This window comes from Watersipora subatra, chromosome 3, assembly GCF_963576615.1.
Source record: "Watersipora subatra chromosome 3, tzWatSuba1.1, whole genome shotgun sequence".
NCBI classification, from domain to species: Eukaryota; Metazoa; Bryozoa; class Gymnolaemata; order Cheilostomatida; family Watersiporidae; genus Watersipora; species Watersipora subatra.
The window spans coordinates 16,488,666-16,514,482 of NC_088710.1; the positions used below are offsets into that span (position 1 = coordinate 16,488,666).

Sequence of the window (25,817 nt, forward strand, 5' to 3'; positions counted from 1 at the left end):
TAGCCGATGTCAACTATAGCAACTAGTGATGTCTGTTCACTTGTATTTATCTTCCGATCGTTTTAACAATGATCAAATTATTTCGATTTTAATCGAGAAACATCCTGGCAGACAAATGACTTCAAACATCAAAAACAATTGCAAATGATAGCAAAATGCCAATACTTTCTCATAAAGTCAATAAAAATTGTGCTGTAACAGCGTTAAAAAACTTGCTGAATTAATAAAAGCCAACAATCAGACCAGTAGACTTTTAGTTATTAGTTGTGTTAAACAGTAACCAAACCGTAGGAGTGAGAACACTCTGTATAAAACATAAATTATAGATATGTGGATTAATGGCAGATCATAACTAGTAATAGATCTCTTCAAGATGATGATAGCATGCCTGGTGAAAAATAATAAATAGTCTGCATAGCTCAATTTCTACTAGTAGCCTGTGGTTTGGAAGTCTAGAAACAGAGAGAGTAACACATACAACCATTCATAACCTAATACAATCGTTTTGTACGGAACTCTGGTTAACATTGTAAAAAAAATTATATTTTTAATATGACCTAGAGTTGTCTTGGAAGAAATTGCATGATTGGAACATCACTGATTATCTTTCCACCGGTTATTGTTCAGGCTTTTCCATTTATTATTTTTTTATACTGCCTAACAACCACAACTGGACATTTGTTAAGCTAAAAAATTTGTTATCATACCATACATAACCTAAAATATTTAGTAAACCACAAAATGTTTGAAAACTAGTATTTCAGTGGAAGATATGGCACTTGATAGCATTTTAGCCTACGCTCTAGAGAGGTATTTGAAGTTCTAAAGATCTAAGTTCGTAATCATTTGAATTTTCTCCCACTTGTTCCCACTATTTCATTAATGTCAATTATTCTGCCCACATAGTATATTTATCACTCCTGTGAAGTGCCAAATGAGCTGCAGCTTGGATACCAACATATTCACCGACTGACTAGCAATATTGAATACCAATGGTTTACAATTACCTTAAAGGTTGACTTGCAACAAAATTCACATTACCGTTATTTGATATGAAAAGACTCAACATGTCTTACTCTGATGTGTTGTAGGTGCAAAATATGTGAAAAGGTTATTACAAGCTCTTAAAAGTTCAAAAACGAACATAAAATCGCAGCCACACGAGACCGCCGTAGTTTGGATTCCCTTTCCAAAACGGCTCAAATGTGATGCAGTTGCGAGAGATGGTTTCTGTTTACACTTTCTTGCAACCTTATTCGTCGAAATATTTTCACGAATATACTTCACGCATTCAATAAAACTATGTCTATTGTTCTTACGTGTCTGTTTTATCGTCATTGTAATGCTGTCACTTTTAGCACTGATATATTACAACTTACTGTAAAAAATCGTTAAACTTTTTAACCTTAGCTCGAAGGAGTACATATCATTGTCTGATAATCATGACGAGCCTGTTGGTCACCTGTGATAATCTAAAAGTGCTGCAAAAATTATTTGCAAAGTATTGGGTCACATGATCAGAGAACGACTTGACGATTGAATAATGCCGAAACAAAACTGTAAAGTAGCGAGCATCTATATTTAATACGGGGTCTTCGGTAAAACCCGAAGTGTTTGTCATAAACTAGTACTACTATAAGTTTTATATTGAGCTTTGTATTAGCCTTTCCATTCACGTGAGAACATACGTGACAAGACGATAACCAAATTTCGTGGCTACGTCATCGAAATAAAGAGATTCCAATCTACGGCGGCTTTTCTTTTTTGAGCTTTTAAGAGCTTGTAATCGCATTTCCACATATTTGGCACTTACAACACAACAGAGTAAGACATGGTGAATCTTTTGATATCAAATAACTGTAATGTGAATTTTGTTGCAAGTCAACCTTTAAAGAAGCTTCCAAGGTCATCACAATTTAAGTTTTTACAGTGTTCCAATATTACTATAATTTTAGTACCATTGAAAATTCTCATGCTTGTGCTGGTTTTTATTAAAAACTCGACTTACCATAAACTTATTAATAACATTAAAAATTCTCATAATCCTGTGTGTTGTCAACTAAAAACTTAAACGGTTTCGTTTCGGTAGGTTAATTTTTATTGCTACATTCCATTGCCTCATTGGGTTAATAAGTATTTTCAGTGCATTTCACCCACTCTCCTTACAAAACTACCAGAGAAAATACACAAAATAGAAATGTAAACTTCACAAATTAACCATAAAACTGTGAAAACTATTTTCCATTTAGTTTATTTTTCTAAAAAAAACTATTTGTAGACGAATCAATCAGTAAAAAGTTTCACTGTGTCACCGACCTATTTTAACCAATCTACACAGTTTTCAAATTAAGGTAACTTTTCCGTCGACGATGTTCATGTCTATCTCTGTAAATACAAACACTGCTGTTGAATAAGCAGCTTAAACCATAACTGTCACGAACAACTTTTATCGAATTTACTAGGTAAATCAGACACGCTGATTCCGATTTTGTACTCAAAATAAAGATTAGTTCACTAACCTTCAAAGTCATTTAGGCTTTTTTAAAGTGTTTCAATATCCGTTTCGAAAACAACACAATCGGCATTACAAGCTCCGCCCATAAATATGTGACGAAACCTAGCTTTTTCAGGGACGGAAGTTAGGAATATTTAGTCCGATTTAGAATAATAGAGATTGGTGTCTTAAAACCCATTATTATCTAAATCCAGCCTGTAAAATAATTTCAGTTTTTTATATAAGATATATAAACTATTTAAAATTGCTCGTAGCTTGTTACATGACGTTTAAATGGACTGAACGCCGAGAAAAATGAGCTCAAAAAGCGCGGTTTAATCATAAGCAAGCGTTGTTATCGCGCTTTTTTAAATATGCAATGCTTTTGTCAACAACCACTTTAAATCATAATTACAATATAAAAACGTAATTTTGTTATCTGAAAGTTGTCATTGTTGCATGGACTACTCAGTGGTGGCTTTGATGAGGCCCTCCTGAGGTGATCAGTCCAAGAGAGATAAGAAAACTGCTGATATTCCGTTCAAAAGACAGCTCCTTGTGATTAAAGATAAACTCAAACTAAAATTGTTTGCAGATTTTATCAGAAAATATCAGTATTTTTCTATCATTTGCAATTGTTTCTTATGTTTGAGGTGGTCTGACTGCCAGAATGTTTCAAAATTAAAACTGACAAAACTTGGTCACTGATAAAACGCTAGGGTATAAATCGTATATAAATCATATATAAATCACATAAATGATATAATCGTGTAATGGAGATTTATCTCATACCTGATGATTTTCACATTGAGCGATACTGGAACTAAAACGCACTGGCCGTCAAGTCTTATAATAATCTCATTCCATGACCTTCCACGCACAAGGCCATTCATGAAATAAATGTTTTTAATTAGCACAAACACAAAACAGTTTCTTTTAAATTAAAACACAAATAAATCATAACAAACATTCAAGTCTTGTTTACATACAGTTGTAATATCACAGACCATCTATAATAAATAGACAACTCACAATATACCGCAATTCAAATCGTCTGGGGATTTTTGGAAATCGGGAAACTGCATTTACAGTACATGTATAATTTTATTACTAGTTGCATAGTCAACTCTTATTCTTAAAGGATTTTACCCATAGAAAATTTTACCGATTATGTGGTTCAAGTGAGATCTGGTGTTTGGGAAAGCAATGAGCCATTCATGTAACAGTAATAGGAAAAATGATTGTTATACTTATTAAAATTGTTATTATGGCTAAAGATATTGAGCGCAATAAGACTAATTCTATGTCATTGTAGAGCTCACGCCAACTGGTTTTATCGATCACACCTAGTAGGATTTACAAGTTAGTGTCATGGCCAGCTATCTGATAATTGGCTTTCCTTGCCACAACAGAAGTAGCATATCCACTCAGCACACTTTACACCAGACTACTGCCGTTGATCAGCTGACAGAAATTAAAGTTTACACACAGCGACTTCGTAGCAACACATTCTCATGTGGCGCTGCAATTCCATCATGGAAACAGGCGCATCACTCTCATTTTGTCATGATTCGGTGACGCTGTTTGGAAGCGAACACCCGTACCATGCGCCATCTTTGTGCTATGGAAACGGCCTTATCGATCAACGGCATCGCGCTTGAGCATGCGCATAGATCTTGCTTGATCTTCCCATAAGGCATCGCACAACCATGGCTATTATACTGCACCGCCCCATGAAACAACCTGCTTGTCGGCCTAGCATAGCACTTCGGCACAGACGCACCCTAAAACCCTTAAAAATCAACAGTTCACTAACGGCGTCACTTCTCCAAAACATATCGCTGTCTAGGAGCCCTGCAACGGCCAGGAATGTCTTGCGAAATGACAACACGATAATTTCCTTGAGCGAGCAATGAGAAATAAGCGATATGGTTGTAATTGGATTGCTCCTCGGAATGCTCAGGAATAATGAAAACACCGAGTAACCGCCCTCTGTTACAACATTCACCACTAGAGGTCACTTTATCCGACAGACATTGAGCAAGATGCATGTGACGCTATAGCGATCAGAACATCCATGGTAACAAGAATTGTGAAATGAAACACATTTCACAACAATGCTTTATCTAGATGTAGCTTTGTAATAAGATTGTAGGACCTTCCTATCAACTCTTGTTTGCTAAAGGTGGTTACATGAGCGTTCTATCTGAGGAGATACAAAAATAAATTAAACGTATTCATGTCATAATTAAAAATTTGTAGTAAACAAAGTTACTTGGAGGTAAATAAATCTGGTAGATAAAGATTTTTAAAACTCGCTATAACCAGGGTAGTTCCACTAAACTTAAGTATGAGCTTGCATAAAATTTGAATAGATTTTACCAGAAAGTATCCATATTTTTCCATCATTTGTGATTGTTTTCAATGTTTGATGTGATCTGATTGCCAGAATGTTTATAGATTAAAATCAATAAAACTTAATCACTGTTAAAACGCTCCAAAGAAAAATACGTGTGAAATGAGATCACTAGTTGTTATAGTTGATATCGGCTATTGCGTTCGAGTTGCAGCGTTACGCGTAATCGGATTTACGCTTGATCTGAGCATTTAAAACATGATCATACTTTGTAGATTTTAATTTAGAAACATCCTGGTCTGTCAAATCACCTCAAATATCAAAAACAATCACAAGTAATAGAAAAATACCGAAACTTTCTGATAAAATATACTAAAATTTTGTGTATTGTGTATTTTGTGAACTGCACCTTCGACTCATCACTTGTAGTATTAGACTTACAATATGAACATGCATTTGATAAATAGGCTCTGGCGAGACTCTCAATGTTATGTTGCAGGCAAACAATCATAGAACAATATTAATAGGCTGTGTAGCAGCTTTCAACTAGAACTTTTCAGAGCTTAGAGGAAAGTGATGAGGAAAGGAGTACTTTTACAATCTTGGCAGGTATAGATGCTATTATGAGATAAAGCTCCTGCACTCAAATGTCACATAATTCATAACTAATGCCAACATCCTGCCGAGCCACCTGAAGTACTTTAAACAAATTCCCATAAGGAATTTGCAAGAATAGAGTTAAAATTCAAGGCAGCTAACTACGATCATTATACATGTAAATGAAGCTGTTTCAATGTTGTTAGACGACTTGTGATCGGCTGCCTTTGACTCAATCTATGCCGAATCAGCACAAGTGTCAACTTATATAATCCTCACGTTCATTCATCAGGTGTCACTTAAATATACGTTTCATGCATGAACCTGCTAAAAGCGGTCACTATGTACAGACCTCCTGGAATGCGGTGTCACATAGCGGATAGAGCACCTGCTAAGCAGTGGCTATTGTCATAATGACCTGAAGCATTGTTAACATAGATGTGTTATGCTTTTTTGATTAAGTAATAGCGTAATGATTTTGTATACATTAGAATGCCCTTGTATACTACTTTTGTTATAAATTCAATTATTTGCGACCGAGCAAAACAAAACACATTATGAATTTCTCAGGTTCGTGCAAATCATAAGTTAAACAGCAATCAGTGATCCATCCGCAATAAAGGAAACTTGTTGGTTCAAAGTGTTAACAGCTGTTGGTAGCAAGTTTTTCTCTTTTGGAAGAAATGAAAACCCCAGACAGTGTGCGATGTTTAACGCTATTTTATAAAGAAAGAGCGTAATCTAACAAAAATCGTTATAACCACATGTCGATTGTGGAAAAAACATTAGAATATACTGTACAAAGCCAAAACGTTTCAACACTTTTGTCTTTTTAAAAATATCTTCAGCTGAAATTGTTTGCAAATTCTGGAAAGCAAACTATTTTTTAGCACACAATCCTAGTTTACGGGACTTGGTTAAACCATTCCTGATTTTATGAAACTCATTTGATTAGGTTGTTGGCTATTTCAAAAGCTCATATTCAATGATGGCTGTGTTTGTTGTAAAACCTCTATGGTAAATGCGCATTCATTACTAGTTGACCAAATACTAATAAAATGGTGTTATAACAAGGTTCATAATATATACTCTAATATAAACTCTTAAGATGCTATGAACATTTATCACAGAGTTGTGCTGACTTTTAATGCATAATGGCTGAATCCAACATTTGAAAAATTTGTGATATCTTTTTTCATTATAGCATCAATTATGGGCCGATGACAAAATGAACAATTAGTGTTGAAACATTTGATGATCTCACAGACGCAATGGGCTGAAATTCCTACGGAATAACAAGCCAATATTAAATAAAGTCTAGCCTCAGATTTTTAACCTCGCAGATCTCGAACAAATTGGAAGTCAAACCAAAAGTTTGAGAGTTTTTTTTTGGATGCCAAACAGAAGCTGAAAAAACCAAACGATTCAGCTCGGTTACCAACTGATGTTCTTGTTGTCTGTAATAATCAGCTATTAAATACAGGTGTGTTTGTCATGGTTTATTAAATACTGACTGTATTTTATATTTTGCGTGATACATATTTTTATTTTAACATTTTCTTAGAACAAAACACGCAAACTTTACTTAAAACAAACCTGAGGAAAGGGGACAGGAGCAAGAGCTGCTATAGACAAAGCACTACATTTCCAAGCTGAGCCTATGAATAATGTGTTTATGATTATATAATGAATGATAATGATGATAATATATAATGAATAATTATGTTTTATGCTCTCTTAAATACAGTTAATGGTGTAAAATAATAAAAACATACTTATAAATTTGTTTTTCAGTCATGGTTGTGATTACAAAATGAGGTCAAACTGTATTAAAAACCTGGCAGATAATATCTGAAGATATATCAAGGATATTAATATATATTATAGCCTATAAAGTACACAAACAATCTATCAAGAGTAGGTTAAATGGAGGTCATATAAGTGAAGAAATTTGCTATGTTTAAAGATGCACTTACACAACTTTTAGTAGATTTTATCAGAAAATATCAGTATTATTTCTATCATTTGCAATTATTTTTGATGCTTGAAATGATCCGACTGCTAAGATGTTCCAAGATTGAAATTGAAATAGTTTGATCACGGTTAAAAATCTTCGAAAAAAAAATTTGTGCCAAAATGAGGTCACTAGTTACTATCATTGCTATAGTTGATATCGACTGTTATGTTAAAGTTATAGCGTTACGTGTCTCTATTAGGTTGGTCTCTCTGCACCTATAGACGCCATAATTGCATTTTCGCTTGATGTGAGTGTTTTAACCGTGATCAAGTTTTGTCAATTTTAACCATGAAACATCCTGGCACTCAGATCACCTCAAACATCAGAAACAATCGCAATTGATAGAAAAATACTGATAGTTTTTGATCAAATCTACTAAAGTTTTGTGCAAATCGGTCTTTAATCCCGTTAATCCTTTAATCCCGTTCACACTCAAATGAACAATGTATGTTCATAACAGAATATATTTATAGTAGTATTTCATCACATACACTAAAGCACTTTAGGATGCCGGTGCGTTTACAGACTTACTCCTATTAACCGTTCATATTGAAGGCCATCAATAATTTTAAATGTATTCTTTTTGCTAGCTGCAGTCCTAAAATTATGGTGAACAGTGTTGCTTACCTGCTGGAACAATGTCAGCTGCTTGGCAGTCAAACCCAAGCTGTTATTGGCCTGTAAAAACAACAGCAATGTGTTTGCACATTTTTTGGCTATATTCTAACATTCAGGAATGTCTCGGCTAGTAATCCATGATTCATGATGTCATTAGCCAATCATCGAGAGAAACCCTGATTAACTGAAGCAATCACCTGAGTTAATCCCTTGAAGCAGAGATAAGTGGGTGAAATGGTGAGATATAACTCAAACATAGCTTTGGAAAGGATTAACAGGACTGCCTGATACGAAGGTGACCAGACATAACACTTGGCAAAGGCACTGATCTCAAGCATAGCATGGTTTATCACAGATTCTATTTTTAGCTAGAGTAATCCTAGCAGAAGTTGTAGAGTAGGGTAAGTTTTAAAATGGACTCGTTATAAATACTCAACTCTCACTGTATTCTAGGATCTAAAGGAGACATGAAATTTCTGTCTAAAAGCGACAAAGGATGAACGGCCATCTTGAATGGCTGAGTAATCAACTGATTTTTAAGAGCAGCTGAGAAGTCAATAGCATCCCGAAACAGAATTTGATAAGTTTCCTAGCAGTTTGATGATATCTAGCCCCTTCAAATAACTGACCACTCATAAACTAGCCATGTTCATTAGCCAATCATATTGCTTTTCACAAAGAAGCATTTGAAAACAAACTTTGTGAATTCTTTTCAACTATAAAAACCTTACGGCCAGATTCCTACAAATAATCCAGTCAACCCATCCTTGATGATTTAAGTTAGGTTTTAGCATAAAACCAAGCATAAGCAAAAGCAGTGTGGAAGAATGTAGAGTTGTTTATACAATCAATTTTGCTGGAAGGTGTAGGGACGTTTTGATGACCAGCTAGCTGAACCTTGTTGTAGAGAACCTTGTTGTAGAGATTCCTTCTATTGAATAGGGAAAAGTTTTTAGTTCAAGTTGAATCACACCTTCCATTCGCTTGCCACCTACGCCTCCTACCTCGCCTCCTACCTCGTATTATTTCATCGCTTTATTCACACAATGACAGCAAAGAGGCTTGTGAATGAAGTTTTTCGATATACCCTATTGACAATACCTGATAGAAATTGCTCTTCATTGCAGTTTTTCCAGCTCGTATTATCGGGCGCACCTTAACAACTGCCGGAAGAAGAGCTCAGGTTCTCATTGTCACTACTACGCTAGCGGTATGTTGTTTTAGTTGAAATGCCATTACCAAATTTTTTCGCGAAATAAATCAACTCAGGCGTCAAATCAAAGGCACTCTGTAATCGCTGCTTCCAGAGCGTGGCACGCGTCAAATTCTCCATGCATGAGCAATGTTATTTACAGCTTTAGTGAAATATTATCCGTGGCCTATATTGTATATTGTCGGTCTGTTTGATAGGCGTAACGAATTCTCTCGAGAGGCCTTACATAAACATGCTCATTTTCCTCTCAGTATGTTGAATAACACAAAAGACGGGCGTTCATATTGCATATGAAGAGTTGAGTTGCTGATGCAGTTTTGTAGTTCTGTCTACAGCGATGACAATTCTCAGACAGCCTAATCTGTTAGTGCAGTAATATACTTAGTTATACTGTAAGTGGTTTTGTGGTTTTACTGCAGAGATTTCGCCTGATAAACCTATTAGCAGTATTATGCCACCTTGACGGTTAGACATTCTCTAAATCTGCTGCAGCCGCTTTAAAAATACGAATTACTTCTGTAAGAAACAAAAGGTCAAAATGCCTTAATTCCACTTTGCTGATACAATTGAATAGATCACTTTCTGTTTTAAAATTAGCTTTTTGATAAAAAAAATTGTGAGGTTTTGATATGGAACTCAGAAAATATTTGATAAACATAAAGCGCTGCAAATAACCAATACTGTTAGTGAATACCTTCACCTGACATCAAAAGATGCCCTGGCAGCGATGCCTTGCACAGATTGGTTATGGTTTGTAGCCATCAGCTGGGCTAGTGATGACAGCACTCTATTGTTAGAGAGGTTTGGATTTCGGCAAAATGCCAAAACTTAAAAAAGTAACACCTTCGGCAAGATATGTCCAATCAAAACAGCAATAGGAAAAGTCCATTCTTCTCGTTTTGGATATATTGAAATTCGGTCTAATTTGTATACGAAATTGATTTTATAAAAATCACAAGAGTATAAAACTAAATCAAACAAAGGAGAGAGCAGGCACTATGAGATGCTACACAAGGCAGTTTTACATTTGATAATGTCATACTTGAAAGACTTTATACCATGTGATTCTATATCGCCTCAAAATCAAAAAAAAACTACAATAGGCATCGTGTGATTCACTTGTTTACATTATCAAATATTTTCTATAATAAAAGTCTGTATGTCCATTTGTTGCAGTTCCTTCAGAAGTTACGCAAAAAGATAAAAGGAAAAACGAAATTTCAACTTGGTAGACCAACACTCCACCATCTGCACAAATTGATGTCCTTCCCAACTTTTGGAATAACTGCATGTATAGTTATAATACCTGATGATCTCGCATAGCATACCTGACTGCTAGGGTACTAGCCTGTACAGAATAACCCTGTATGATTGTATTAAACAAAACACAGTAAAAGCTCTTTATCGCGGTAGCTCCATATCGAAAGAAAACGGTTAGCTTATAGTTATGTGGGCTGGTGACCGGAATGGTATCCATTAGTTTTTAAATATGCAGACAGTAAACATCTAGGAGCCCTTTATTATTAATTAGCTAATGTGGTTTATCTGGCATTCAGACAACACTGAGTGAGCTCATAGAGGATTAGGGCTCTGTGTGTCTGCTTCCTTGTGAATGAACCATAGATACGGTGAGCCGACATAATCATACAATAATATTAATAAATGAGAAATATGTAATCATTGAAAAAAGTAACACAATACGTGATTAATCATGAGATATCTTCAACTTGGTGTAAAGGCATGGGACTAGAATGCAGTTGGTATCCATGGTAGAATATTGTTTACGTACGATATTTTCATATTTTTTCATAGAATTTTACGACAACAAATGTATAAAACTGACTGAATTTTAATGAGCGCCTTTACATGTCATCAATGATTTCCTTTGCAAAGATTTAACAAAACTGTTTTTAGCTATTAAAAAACTTGTTACATGTATTGATTCCAGCAAACCGCTTAGGTGAAAAAGGAGATTTTTACTTGAAAAAGTTATGATATCTGTACCGATGATGTCACACAATATGTTTCTACAAATTTTTTTTATAAAACTAAACCTTTCGGTTGATGATACACCAGAAAGCAAAAGACGACATGCATCTACCTTAGACTCAGTGGCATTAGATATCTAAATGGAAGATACAGTGTAGGTGAATAGCTAGGATGATCCAGATATTTCATAGAAGTAATACTTATAGCCAGTAATCGCTGCTGCTTGTGTGTTAGACCTCGGTCTCTATCACCTGTCGGTCTCTCTATCACCTGTCGCAGTAAATAACTATTTTGTAGCCCCAATGAGATTCATCTGCTAGACATTCCTCAGTAATACCACATACATGTATTTTCAAAGACAGTCAGCAGCTTAACGAAGCATGAATCTAAGGTGTTACTTGAACAGCTATCTTCTCTCATATCATATCAGCAAAGTTTTAGATCTTAGCTCTTGAATGCTCTTTTATTGATATGCATTATATTTTTCTTTCTGTACTGTTGGTGGCATGTTGAAGATGTTTGCTGACCTTGAATAATATGCATCTATTGTTGTAGTGAAAGTCCATTATGGACTTTCACTACAACAATAGATGCATATTATTCTTCAGCCAGTATGCCTTAACTTAATGCTCAAGTCAGTTGCCTATGATAGGCAACTGACTTGAGCATTAAGTTAAGGCATACTGGCTGAAGAATTCAACTCAGTGACATCTTCCAAGTTAATCACTTACAAAATGTCTTCAGACCCTAACGAAGGTTTAGAAGTTTTAAAACGCAAAAATTGTCTACGTTCCCAACCGTTATACCGGTGATAATCATTTTTGTAATTTCACATTTTTTTTAGAATGCTCAACGAATCCAAAGCTAGGTTAAACAGTTTTGCGTTATGCACAGCAGTCAGTACACCAAAGTGATATAAAGTTACTGTAGAACACAGTATAGATGAAATACTGAGAACTGCATATCTATGTGCTACGATTACTTACATTCTGGTCTGTCAGCAGTGTCATCGCGGCAGCGCTGTGTCAGCTTTGTAGCTGGTGCGGAGTGAGAGTGAAGAGAAAAAGTTGGAGCGTATTATGTGAGAGATTCCATCTAACCAATCATCTGAATGTAGACTATTTATAAAACCACAGTGGTTACCCACTCATGCATCCATTTGCATGCATCGGTGGTCGTGAGAGCTGGCGATAGTCCAGCGAGCCGTGCACAGCTACTGAAAGAAAAAAATGTTTTACTTCTCTTAGTAGACAGATTAGTAATATGGAATGCGGCCATGCCTTGCATTAAAATATGCAGCTCAAATTTAATTGCATTACGATTTACACCCAAGCTTGGTGTATTTCTTTCAGTTTGATTATGCTCAACATTTTTACAACTGTCCATACAGGTGTTAAGTATTTGACAGCAACTGCCTTTTAGCTGCACAATTTTAGTGGTCTAGGCTGAACACAACTTCAATACCTCACAGTGAGTGATCTAGTCTGTTAACAGTCCAATGTGCCGAAAGGCTCTTTTGTCAAAGCTTCTCTCATGATCGCTCATCAGGCTTAAGTTCTGTTTGCCATGACCCGCACTGTCGGTTATAACTATAAGCCAATGGGCAAAATCAGAGGTACTACAACCAAGAGCATCATGACATCATTCATGTAATTAATTAAAGTACACCATCACCTCTTGCTGTCAACAGCATCCATCAGACAACACCACTAAGCATACTACCCTCCAGAAAAGTACATCACAGAGAAACCATAGCCCATGATAGCTGTTTTTTATTCTTAGTAACAGCGAATGAATGACAAGTTTACAAGCTATCTATTTGAACATGCCATTCCTCAATGATTGTATCTATTAGTTATCTCCCCATGACTCTATGCACAACGCTGCTACAAAATGAACATACTGCAGCTATGAAGGATTAAGAGAAGCAAAATTTTCATGACCATGCTGACACATTCCTTCCTACATTCATAGCAACGTTATTGATTATTCTTTTACAACTAAGTCTATTGAGCAGAAGACAAGGCAGATTAGCCAGGCTTTATGTAGCTATAAAGGATTGTGAAGTTTTATCAAGGTCGGAGTAGTTTACAAGACGGGTGCAGATGTGCAATGCTACGTGTAAGTAAACCCCATTTGACATAGCACAAACACGATACTGTTTTAATCCAATCTAATATAGCAAAGCAAATGTCCATCTTTCAACAGCAACCTTACACATGTTTTTACAAGCAGTTTAATTGATTATAAATTCTCATGAGACAGACGATCACCGCTTGAATACCTGTTGACACCTGTCATAAACCCATTGTTAGCCTGGTTATGACAAAAACGTTGTGGAATCAGTAGGTTAGGGTGGAGTGAGCATTTGACACATATCTCGGGAGCCGCCTAGCAGAGCTGCATACTTACAGCAATTACTAGAATTTGAACAACTAAGTAGGAAGAAGCTAAGTGGACTCTGGTCTGCAGACTGCTAGAATATCTCCAAGCAGAACAAAAATACCAGCTGTGACCATCTGTTTGTAATTGTCAATGAGCTCATTCATACAAACGCTAGTGTCAGGAAATTTCAACATGTCTCCAAAGCCTAGAAGACTTCACCTAAACTAGACCATAAATTTTCCAATAGTTCTTAAAAACAAATCTACCTAAACTTTCCACGTTATCAAAAACAATTTATATTCATCATTAGAAATAACAAGTTGCTTTCTCAGAAGATTACAGAATACAATAAAACAATTGTAATAATGAAAAAGGCAAGCGGAAAGAAACATTAATTGATATATTTCAGAAAAAAAAGTGATAAGGAAGGGCTGTATGTGACTATATCCATTGCTCCTTGCGGCACGTGCTCCATCTTCTACAAAGTTGCCCATTTCACTCTCCGCCCTGCTCACCCTGCGAGGAGAGCATTACCAGCAACATGACAGGTAGAATGTACATCCACTACAATGAACAAGATGCATCACCATGTTTACCGTAACATTAGATGCTCGCAGATATGCATAAAATATCAAATTACCAGTTGAGTGTCAAAAGATAGTAAACAAGTCAACTGAATATATAGGAGTTGCTTTCCCTTGCTAGTAAAATCCGTTTATTAGTACCCAGGAGCATAAAGTAAAGGCAACCCTCAAAAGATATTATAAAAAACATATATTTTGAATGTACTGCAAAGAGCGGTGATAGCAAAATCGGAGCTGATGATGATTTCAATAGAAATAAAGGGGAGAATGAAGTGAACAGAACGTAAACAAGTGTGCACTTGTGACCCTTAAAACAACCAATCTAACAAAAGCCACGCTTTCACTGTCTATCCACTGCAGCATGCTTGTTTACAGTCTATCTGCTGCCGCATGTATGTTAATTGGCTATCTGCGACAGCCTGTTTGTTTATTGTCCATCTGTTGCAGCCTGTTTGTTCACGATAAGAATTCTCAACTCTTATACCCATATCTTTTAGTACAATAACTAAAAAGCTACCTTGTATCCATCTTGTTTTGAAAATACTGCACACTTGGCAACTTGTACATTGCCTCTCATGAACAACATCAATCAGTTGCAACTAGATGAACCATAGACCACGCTTTACCTCATCTCTAACATAAAATAACAGTGTAAACTTCTTCTTCGGTTATTTATTAATTTATTTTTGACATAACATTTAGGCTTTTACATTTGCTTTTCTATATAGTTTTATTTAATGTATTACATCAACGTTATATGTAGTTACCTGAAGTATTTATAATTGCTTTGAGATGTGGACCAAAACACAACATTTTCTTATAAAGAGTTTCTTCATATGTATGACGATTTTGCATAGGAAGCAAATAGCAGAATAGAATAAAGTTGTATGTCGAGCTTTGACTGTGTTATTATTATTTGATGCCAATTGTTATTATTCCTAATCATTCTTAACCATCAGTTTGAAAAGACAGCAAGGAGATAGACGTTTTTTTAACTCTTTTTGTGACACTTTCATTAAACTGCCATTTTTTAGTTCATGCGAAACAACATACATTCCAGAGTATATGACATTTCCTTGCTCAAAGCATTAAAAAGAGGTGGCGACAGATGCAAAGTTTATGGGCTGCAAAGAAGGTAGGGGGTAGACAACTTTGCCTTAATAAAAAGTAATTTTCTTGAAGAAATATTTACAATCATTTAGAATACTTGTGCATGAGGCGTAATAAAGGTCAATGACAAATGCAAAGTCTTGTTGTAATCATCATGTAGCTGACCATCTACTTGAGCAATTCAAAAACTTTAACACTGAGTGTAGCACTGACTGCCAAGTTTTTGAAAAACTTCATTTATGTTAACCTATTAGTTCCAACATAAAATCACTAATATATTTAATAATAAAACAAAAAATAATCAACATAAATTAAGACGAACTACAACCAAAAGGGTAGAATTGGAGGAGAAAATGTGCAGACATGCCACGGGTGATATAATCACATTAGGCTGTGTCTAATATTGAAAGCAGAGATTGAGAGGGGAAACCCTAAAATATTGTGAAAAAAACTCCACAATATTCCATACAGTCAAAACTGGTGCAGCAGTTATAGGAAAGCAGGCTGGATCAAATAGCCAGCAATGTTCTAAATGACATCTTAAACCCGCTTATTTCTTAAGATGGACTGACAGAGATACCAAATCGAGAGATCAACTAAATCGAGAGTAGCAAGGTACATTTTTGTGAGTACAGCGTGGCGCATTCCCGTGAGCAGGTGAGAAACACATGGTGCACGCATGTGAATGCCTGAGAGTCACATGGTGCATACCCACAAGCATACAATGTGAGAATCAATTGCTGGTAGCATTTACCAAGTGCCGGTGTCTAACTTATATCATAATCGGTGTGCAGTGAATGATACGCGCTATGTGAAAGCAGAATAAGTCCTAAGGCAGTTTTTTTGATGCTCTCATGACATCATTTGCAACTAAAACTGACAACAAAGATTCAGAGTCACCAGAGAAATTACAAAAATAATGATGCTGCGTATTGCGAGACTGATGATGTTACTTTTATAAGCATACATGCGTGTTATTCCCATAATTCACAAAAAATTAGGACTGGCTTGTACCGTGTACAAGTTTCCTAACTAATGGTTCGAGTAGAGATCTGTTGGCTGGCACACATTCACACTCCATGTAAGGAGAGTACACATTGCATCCGCTTATGCAGCACAGCATTACAAACTGTGTTTAAACCACTTTTGATCTCATTCCAGTTTATTACAAATTCAGTGCAGCCACTCCAACCTACGCAATTGCACAAACAGGTCGCAATTGCACAAACAGGTCGCCACACAACTCAGATATGACTGATTAAATAATGCCAGTGCTATAGCATGCTTACATATTTGGCAAGGAATGACCTATTATCCTCTCCGTCACCTTCCTTTTTCTTTCTCTTCTCAGCTTCGACTCTCTTGATATAAAGAGATGTTTCCGGCCTAAAAAATATGACAGGCCTGCAGTCAAGAGAGCAACAGAATGACAGGTCTGTGGTGAAGAGAATAACAGGTCTGTGGTGAAGAGAATAAATGACAGGTCTGTAGAGGTGGAACGAGACATGAGACATCTCGAGTCTCGACCTGCCTTGTATCGGTCTCGTCCTAATTATTGCCAAACTCGAGACAGGAAATAAAACTAAAACGCCTGCGCACGGCTGTTAAAACATGGCTTCCTGCGGTAACAACAACAACTCTATAAATTGTAATGTATTGCGGGCGACTGCCTTTAAAGTTATACCCGGTCCATTACTACTTGTCGTTATTGATTATGTTGGCCACCGAGTCTAATCATGTAGTCTGGACAACGGCCCTGTTAATATACGTAATGTAGTCCGGTTTGGTGTTCTTAAAACAGATACCGAGTCGTATCTGATTACCCTCTGGATAATCCGATTTAATAAAATAAGACTGTTGCGGGAAGATGTCTGTATTTTATCGTATCGTGTTCATACACCAACTGCCCTTCATAAAATTCGGGCCTCTTTTATATTCAACCAATTGCGAGTAAAACTCGCCCGGACACAGAGAAATGGATTAAAGGCCGAATCGACCATAGTCCGTGTTCGGGTAACAACAACATTTTCGTTAGTTAAATATAAGAATATATACAGTAATTCATATAATTTCATGAGTACAATTTAAATATAATTCACATACTACAGTTAATACACAAACAAAACTTAACATAAATGCAACAATAAGAATGAAAGTGTTATCATGTGTTCTTTTAGTTGCAGCACTTCTTTGTAGATCGACAGCTATCGGTTTCATTACACATTTTATTACATTAAAAAGTAAGACCTATTCAATAGATGGTAAAAATATACATGTACAAAGCCATATGTTTATAATAATTATTATCAATCAAGCAACTCTTAGAAATATATAACTTCGCTATTTTAGAGCTGTTTGTGTCACTTTTGTTTACAAAAAACACATGCATATAGCTATTAAAATGTTATATTTAAATTGATTACACCAGGTGAAAATTTAATTTAAAAAGAGGTTTAGCAATTTTATATATCAAGTACGCTAATCCTTGTGTTGTGAAATCATCACCAAATGCTCATTATTTTACTGTCTCGTGTCTTGAATTTTTACAAGACAGTGTCTCGAGTCTCGTCTCGAACTTTAAAACCTGTCTCGTTCCACCTCTACAGGTCTGTGGTGAAAAGAATAAGTGGCAGGTCTGTGGTGAAGAGAATAAATAATAGGTCTGTGGTGAAGAGAATAAATGGCAGGTCTGTAGTGAAGAGAATATATGATAGGTCTGTAGCGAAAATACCAAGAAATGACAGGTCGGTAGTGAAGAGAATAAATGTCAGATTCATAATGAAAAGAGCAACAGAATGACAGGTTCATAATGAAAAGAGCAACAGAATGACAGGTCTGTAGTGAAAAGAACAACAGAATGACAGGTCTGTAGTGAAAAGAGCAACAGAATGACAGGTCTGTAGTGAAAAGAGTAACAGAATGAGACCTTGGCACAATAGAGATCTACAAAATTAGATGCTCCTATTACTGTAATGGTTGCTAAAAATAGAAATGATTATGGAACGTATGTTTTATTGAAAACAACCACACCAGCTGATAAAGAGCATGTAATGCATGTATAAAGACTGACACACTTATAGGACAGTTAATATATTTACAGACCAGCCAGCTACAACTGGAGAAGCCTATCCTACAGCTGACGCCAAATTTTTAATTTGAATTCACTGAGTTGATTCTATCCTAGTATGATAAACTTACTCGGGTGGTGTTGCAGGCTCTACAACTGTTAACGTTGTATGCATTTTACGGTTAACCATTGCCTGAGTTCCGTTGCAATATGCGAGAGGTGTCAAGATGGACACCCCCACTATTCTGTGACTAGCAGACACGGATAGCTCTATTATTTCCTGGAGTTTGCTTTCCACTAGCAAACACTAAAATAGATGTTAAAGGAAATGTGACATGAGGGAATAAGCTTCTCAGTCTGATTAAAGTTAAAACTAAATTAAGATTTATATTCCTTAGTCCGTTCATCACGCGAGAGTATGTGCCGATAATTCCAAAAAATATGTTTTGTATACATTACTTTTTAATATTTATGTAAATTTTATAACATAAAAATTTAAAACTGAGAAATAATAAACTTTGCTGACTTTGGATGTGTAGCAGTAGGTATGCATAACATAACTCGTAACATATCTAAAGACAGCAATATAAACCTAACTTCCTTAGTACTGCGCACTTAGATAAATCAAATTAGACAACAAATATTTCAAAAGTTGAATTTGTTTCTCCACTAACATTAGGCTATCTTATACGGGGTTCTACACAAATACTGGATATAGAACGGGTGTGGCAATTGCATATAGTTTTTTAGGTAACAGCTAATAGTCAAGCTAAACAGCAGTAAAGATAAACCCTGCGTTTGCCATATGCTGATGTTCATGCGTGAAGATGCCATACGATTAAACATCGTTCCAAGAAGAAATGGGACATAACTATAGAAAGTTGTCTATCCCATCAACGACTTCATCAAATGCAGAGACTGTTGATATTTTAAAACAATCGAACATCCAGACTGACAATTCTAACAAGTGGGAGTTGCTCCACCACACACATTAGAGAGATAACAGACAAAAATATTTGATAGCTTGTTTTTTCCCATATTATTTCTATTCTCACTATTTATTTTGTTCCCGTAGTAGCTCTACATGTAACACATCTTTCGGTACTGCCTTCCGAGTTGTAAAATAATAAACTGTTAAGTTCTCTATCGGTTCCTTGAATTCCGCTGTTAATAGTGTATTTAATTGTCGTTATGGCACACAACACATCTCACTATTGACCCAGATCAAGGTTACACTATTAGTTTCATGCTTGGTAAGAGCAATCTTCTGAAGATCGCTCTTACCAAGCATGAAACCCATGCTTGGTGAGCATGGAGATCCAAATAAATACCAACTGTGAGAGACAAAATTTCTAAGGTTTCTGTACACAAAAGATAAGGCAATTCACCAAGCAATACTACTGCAAGGACCGAGTGCTGATGACTATGACAAAAACAACACGGCAGCATATACTGAACTTGTTAAATCATATATTAGAGATCACTTTTGTTGAAATGGTTAAAACGCTCCGAAAAAAAATTCGTGTGAAATGACATCTCTAGCTATTATTGTTACTATGGCTGATATAGGCTATCGCGTTAAAATTGCAGCGTTATAGGTCTTTATTCTGTCTCTGCAACTGTAGACACGATAATCACACTTTCGAGTGATCTGAACGTTTCAACTGCAATCAGGTTTTGACGATTTTAATCGCAGAACATCCTGACAGTAAGATCACATCAAACACAATCGCAAATGATAGAAAATATCGATACTTTCTGATAAGATCTACTAATATTTTATGCAAGTTCTTTAAGAATGTATTTAAATACCATATAATGACACACAACACATCGACAGAGACTTAACTATTTACCTCTTACAGATATGTATATACTAACCTGTTTAATAAAAGATTGGACACATCTGCCTTTGTCACAGACCCGAAGGTAGTAGAAGCCTTCTCCCTACAAAAGGCATTCCCATGCATGAACCAGAACTGTAAATAGCACTGGCATGAAAGATCTCGTGAAACATCTATTTTGTTGAATGGTCTCTACCGAAATCATACAAGCTTTTTTATGCTGTGCTATTGATTGTAGCGTAGAGACTGGCAGTGTGAGAGATGAAAAATCTGAGAAAACCAAAATGTATCTTCCAAGTGGTAAGGGATGAAGCAAAGCTGTGATCTTGAATAACCAAAGCCTGACCAAACTATCGGCTCGGGGCATTGAGCGCTTGCTTGCACTGTGCTATCAGATTAGAGTATTGAGCTTTCTTCAAACCAAAAGAAGTTAGAAAATGAAAACATTATAGCGACAATTATCTGTAAACAAATGCAATCTATAGTTTAGACTTTAGAGATAGCAAATATCAGGGACAGCTTGAGCCTCAAAGGTACATGCAAACTTCAACTTATGACAACCTCATCAGAACTTTTTGACAAGCAACATATCAAATTTGAAAAAATATTTTACACTGCACACGAAATCATTTTCAATATACGAGGTACTTTTTGTTTGTAAATCGATGTTTTTTAAATCGATATATTCGTATGCAGTTTTACTTTGCATAGTTGAGTTCTATTATTGCTCGGATAATGTTAAACAATGCTGCATGGTCACTTCAGGTTTAAATCAGAGCCAGATAAGAATAGTGTGATTGTTATACAGTCAGAAGGCAGATTGTTATACAGTCAGAAGGCAGATTGTCATACAGTCAGAAGGCAGATTGTTATACAGTCAGAAGGCAGATTGTTATACAGTCAGAAGACAGATTGTTATACAGTCAGAAGGCAGATTGTTATACAGTCAGAAGGCAGATTGTTATACAGTCAGAAGACAGATTGTTATACAGTCAGAAGGCAGATTGTTATACAGTCAGAAGGCAGATTGTTATACAGTCAGAAGGGTGTAAACAAACAAGTAGAATCAACAAACAATGACCACAACTTGAAAGGGTAAAAAAAGAACTAAATCTCCTCCAACTTGTGTATCCCACAACAGATTCTACAGTCAAACAAAACAAGCCCCATCAACAATAAAACACATGGTCATCAAAGCTGCTTTCATTTGCTCTATAAGCTTAGTAAGCTCCTTGAGAGAACTCATATTTCCCGCAAAAATTTGACAAGATCTCAACCATGATGCAGGACCGTCAGTGCAATACCGCAATCGTTTTTTAAAACTTACAAGATATAGAAAAAAAGATAGACAAGCGTAATAAGCCATCTGCACATCAAAATTAAAAGTGAGGAATGATTCTTATGACAAGACAGCCTGTCAGATTCTGACCACTTAATGGTAAGTGGAAAGAGATCATAGTCATAATTATAGTTTATCATAAGTTAACTGTAGGTACAGTTATCCAGCAGAATGAACAATAACTGAAGGAAGAATATTGTCAACAAACTGCACCTATAGATAACATCAAATCCAATGCAGAAGTCTGTAATGTTGATACCTGCAACAGTTGTCAAATAGACTAACAACAATCAATTTTTAAGACGCTCTCTTTGGTCATTTTTAGACACATCACATGAAGCCCAAACCAGCTGCAATTATAGTACCACATTGAATGTAAGTGAAATAAAATCACCAGATAAACCTGCAACAACAGTTAGCTGAAAAAATGCCACTAAATATTAAGAAACCACTTGAAAGATTACGGTATTAGATATACACTAATGTCATTGTGTATTTGTCATTGTACTAATTGGTAGTTAATATTTACAACTGATTGTTATAACGATAGTTAGCTTCTGCTCTACTTGCACTTGTTTGTTATATTATTTGAATCTTTGAAACATTGCACCCCCACCCTCTAAATTTGCTTATGAAAACAGGTGTGGTACTACTAGTGAAAAATTGAAGTAAGAAGCAATTTGCTCTGGGGCATTGCGGAGAGCAAATACATGACTTCATAGCAGCGATTTTTCAGCTTATACAGTTACATGGCTGTTGTTGTAATCAAGTTATCTGTAATCAAATATTCTCATGGAAACAACACAGCTAGAGCACTCCATGTAGCTACAATACTCCACATACTAGCAATACCTGATTGAGCTATTATATCTTACTAGGCTGTAACAGTTACTTTATACAACAGTAAAACCATTATTGAACAAGCAGATCTTACTAAACCGCACGGGAAGAGTTGACAGCGTGTCCACAAGATCTTCATTGTTGTCGATGAAACACTGGAGCTTAGTCGATGGACTACATTTTATAGAGCCTCTTGTAGTGAAATCTGTTTCTCCTGAAAACTTGTGTTCTACTGTGTATTCGGAACCCGCTCCAAAATCGGCCAGCTGCAATGATAGTTGAAATCATCAGTCTTTTCATATTATATACAACTTTGGTATAACAAATTTGCTACTTTTAAACTGCATACATGCAACACACAACAACCAACAAACTTGACATGAGTGATTTATGGACAGACTCTGAGACCAAACATTCGAACAAAGCTTACCACCAAAACCACGATTGTTATATAAAGAAAAGCTTGCATCTTCTAGAAACCACCTCTACAAAAATGAAAAAATGGCTTACATTGAACATTTGTACTCAATTGAAAATTACGACAATCTTTTGGTAACAAAAAATTTCCACAACACTAAACAAAATGTTTAGTGTAAGGGAAATCAGCCAATCAAAAGGGTTCTATGCTAAATGGAACTCTCAACTATATATATATTTCTATACATATGAGCAATCTTTATTGTGGTAATCAATAGTCATATTTTACAACATGTTTTTCACAACTATACGTCCTAATTTGACAAAACTTGCTTTAACAAGTGTAGTAGAAAAACTCATAATAACAAATAAGTCATACGTAAACCACAGCCGTCAATTTGTGGACGGCAGCTCTATTTTTTTACTATAATTTCCAAATGAAAATTTCGCATTTAGCAGAAACAGAAAGAGTGTTCAAAGAAGACTTCAACTCGCTGTCACCGGCCACAAATGAATTTTATTTTTATTGAGCGATTTTCTTTCCGGATTAATTCTCATATTTCATATAGAGTATATCCCTACGTCTAAGGTAGAATCAAAAATAATTTATGTTATTTTACGATCCTAAGCTATTTGTATATATTGCTCACTCGGACTGACACCCGATCGATTTACTCGTTTTCGGATCGAACCTACTATAGCTTTATTATAACGCTTGTGGTTTTCTTACTAAGTTTTCGTAGTCGCACCCTACGTCACTACTAAAGATGATTTCATTTCTAATCCATTCATTAGGCTATATATGGGAAGGCACCCTCGTGTTACAACAGCTTGCGATTTTTTTTTATAATAATATAACCTTGTAAACTATCAACTCGAACCTATTAAACACCTTCGTTAGAGAATTAAACGAAGTTTTCATATGTAGTAGTAGATTAAAGACTTTGTTTCAATATTTTTCTGTAGGAGATAAATAGTCATATCTGATCATAGGCCAATAGCATTTTTTCATCACCATTGTTGTTATTACATTTTAGCTTTTTATAGATTATTATAATAATATTCATCGTTTGTTAGCTAATACTTTATCGATTTAATTAGTGACATCCTAATGCTATGTGAAAACGCTCTTATGGTCATTAGGCCTAAAAGGCGATAACAGGCTTTTCACTATTTACTCAATGTAGGTGACTTCTCGACTGACTCGTCTGGTCAAATAAACCAGCTAGCTGCTTTATTATTTATTAACTTGAAACGTACTTGTAATTTAATAAATAAGTTATTTTTAGTTTTTGAACATAGGAATCAAAGCTTTTACGGTGTACTAGTTTAGAATGCTACATTGGGCGAATCGTGTAATTCAGAGTTAAAGTTAGTACTGTGGGCACTTGGTCGGAGGGGAATTAATTGATCATGATGACTATTGATTAGTTAAAGTATCAAGTTTCTCCTGAAGACAAACCTAGACAATCTTGACACATTCATCAAGCCTGGCTATTGTTAATCATTTTAACCTGTCGGGAATATTAATATTACACCACTTAACTGTTAGCTGGTATAGCACTCCTTTATTGTTAAGACCTAGAAATATAAAACTTCAATCTGCAAACACTTTACAATCAGTTAAAAATATTTAGAGGTGTTGTATTGTGTAACGAAAATGTCTAAAACATTTTTTGAGAGTGGATGTGATGATTACGTATATCATTGTAAGAACATAATTGCATGACATCAAAATTTTATTTAACCTTATAATTTATGAAAATTAAGCACCGTGTTTGAAAAGGCATATAAATTTTAAATCCTTAGTTTTCACAATGATTTCAATATATCAGTTTTTATTATTTGAAGTGAATCTACCCTGTCCTCCCAATGAAAGAAAAATATACTGATCAATTTACAATTATCATATCAATAGAAATGTTCAAGTATAAATAGTATCAATGCAGTCTTTATTTTCCTGATGCTGAAATAAAATTCAAAGACTTCTTTACAATGAATAACTATATAAATTTTGTAACTTGTTAGCCATTTTGCATTATGTATACCAGCTTGTACTCGTATGTACTGAATTTTTTTGCTAGAGAATAATATGCTTTCAAGGCATTGATGTATTATAATACATGCACCGCCATAATAATGTAGCACTTTTACAGTATTGTTGCCATCTGACATAAATTTGGTATAGTCAATTACAATCAAACCTCGATATATGATCATCTTTGTACATATGATGTAACAAAATTCTTTAAAACCTTACAGTTTTGCAAGTACAAGTATAGAAATGTCATAGTGGAAATTTAAAGTTAAACCTAAAATTAATGAAAATTATGTCAGTTGGATTAATTAAAATTGTACTTGGTTGGGTTAGAGTAAGTTATGCTATGTATTTTTATTGATTGCTTTACCACTAAACTTACGCATTGAAAAGCCTACACTTCTGTTCATGCGTCTTTGGCATGAAGTAACAATAAAACCTCTTTTGGTTATTACTTTAATAATTTAGTTTTTACGTATAGTTTCGGCTTTTACATTTACTTACATATTTGTATTTAATGTTTTTCAATGATATAGTACGTAATTATTCGAAGTACTCATTATTGCTTATAGGCTGCGAACAAATCAAACAAAATACAACATTTTCTTATAAAGTGTTTTTCCAATGTATGGCGGTTTTACATAGAAAGCAAATAGCAGAATAAAATAACTTTGTATGTCGAGGTTTGACTGTATCTTTATGTATCTGTATTGTTATTTGATGCCAACTGTTACTATTCTGAAATATTATAAGAGGCTGGAGTTCAGCTTAGACGATTTTCAGCCTTGCGTTTTATAAGAAATGACGATATTTAGTGTTTGCATTTGGTCAATTTTAGTATCACTTGAACTGTTCATGGAGTAGAACTCTTTACATTTGCTCCCAATTTTTACTGCTTATAGAAGCTGA

At 35.2% G+C, this 25,817-nt stretch overlaps 2 protein-coding genes across 5 annotated transcripts in view; both read right to left on the reverse strand.

Annotated features, from left to right (window-relative positions):
- Positions 1-13,812, reverse strand: part of LOC137392073 (retinal-binding protein-like) — a 38,665-nt gene extending 24,853 nt beyond the window's left edge. For 2 of the 4 annotated variants that reach the window (XM_068078689.1, XM_068078691.1), the window contains exons 1-3: positions 12,749-13,812; positions 12,271-12,500; positions 8,092-8,142 (exon numbers count right to left, since the gene is read on the reverse strand). In XM_068078689.1, coding sequence (XP_067934790.1) covers positions 8,092-8,142; positions 12,271-12,294 — 75 coding nt within the window. In that variant the 5' untranslated portion in view covers positions 12,295-12,500; positions 12,749-13,812. The remainder of the gene's footprint in view (positions 1-8,091; positions 8,143-12,270; positions 12,501-12,748) is intronic. The other 2 variants (XM_068078690.1, XM_068078692.1) reach the window with 2 other exon arrangements.
- A 129-nt stretch (positions 13,813-13,941) lies between these two features.
- LOC137392074 (ER membrane protein complex subunit 10-like) lies at positions 13,942-23,347 on the reverse strand. The gene is made up of 7 exons (XM_068078693.1): positions 23,250-23,347; positions 22,884-22,938; positions 22,558-22,719; positions 20,312-20,377; positions 18,562-18,737; positions 16,653-16,749; positions 13,942-14,233 (listed from the first exon to the last, which is right to left on the reverse strand). Exons 2-7 carry the CDS (start codon positions 22,920-22,922, stop codon positions 14,165-14,167), a joined length of 609 nt encoding a protein of 202 aa, XP_067934794.1. The 5' UTR covers positions 22,923-22,938; positions 23,250-23,347; the 3' UTR covers positions 13,942-14,164.
- Between the last annotated feature and the right edge of the window lie 2,470 nt (positions 23,348-25,817).

Coding starts and splice junctions, on each gene's coding strand:
- LOC137392074 (XM_068078693.1), bottom strand. CDS start 22,922: ATGCAAGCTTTTCTTTATATAACAATCGTGGTTTTGGTG. Junction 18,738..20,311: donor TCCAATCTTTTATTAAACAG/GTTAGTATATAC, acceptor CATCTATTTTAG/TGTTTGCTAGTGGAAAGCAA. Junction 16,750..18,561: donor GAGCCTGCAACACCACCCGA/GTAAGTTTATCA, acceptor CATATTTTTTAG/GCCGGAAACATCTCTTTATA.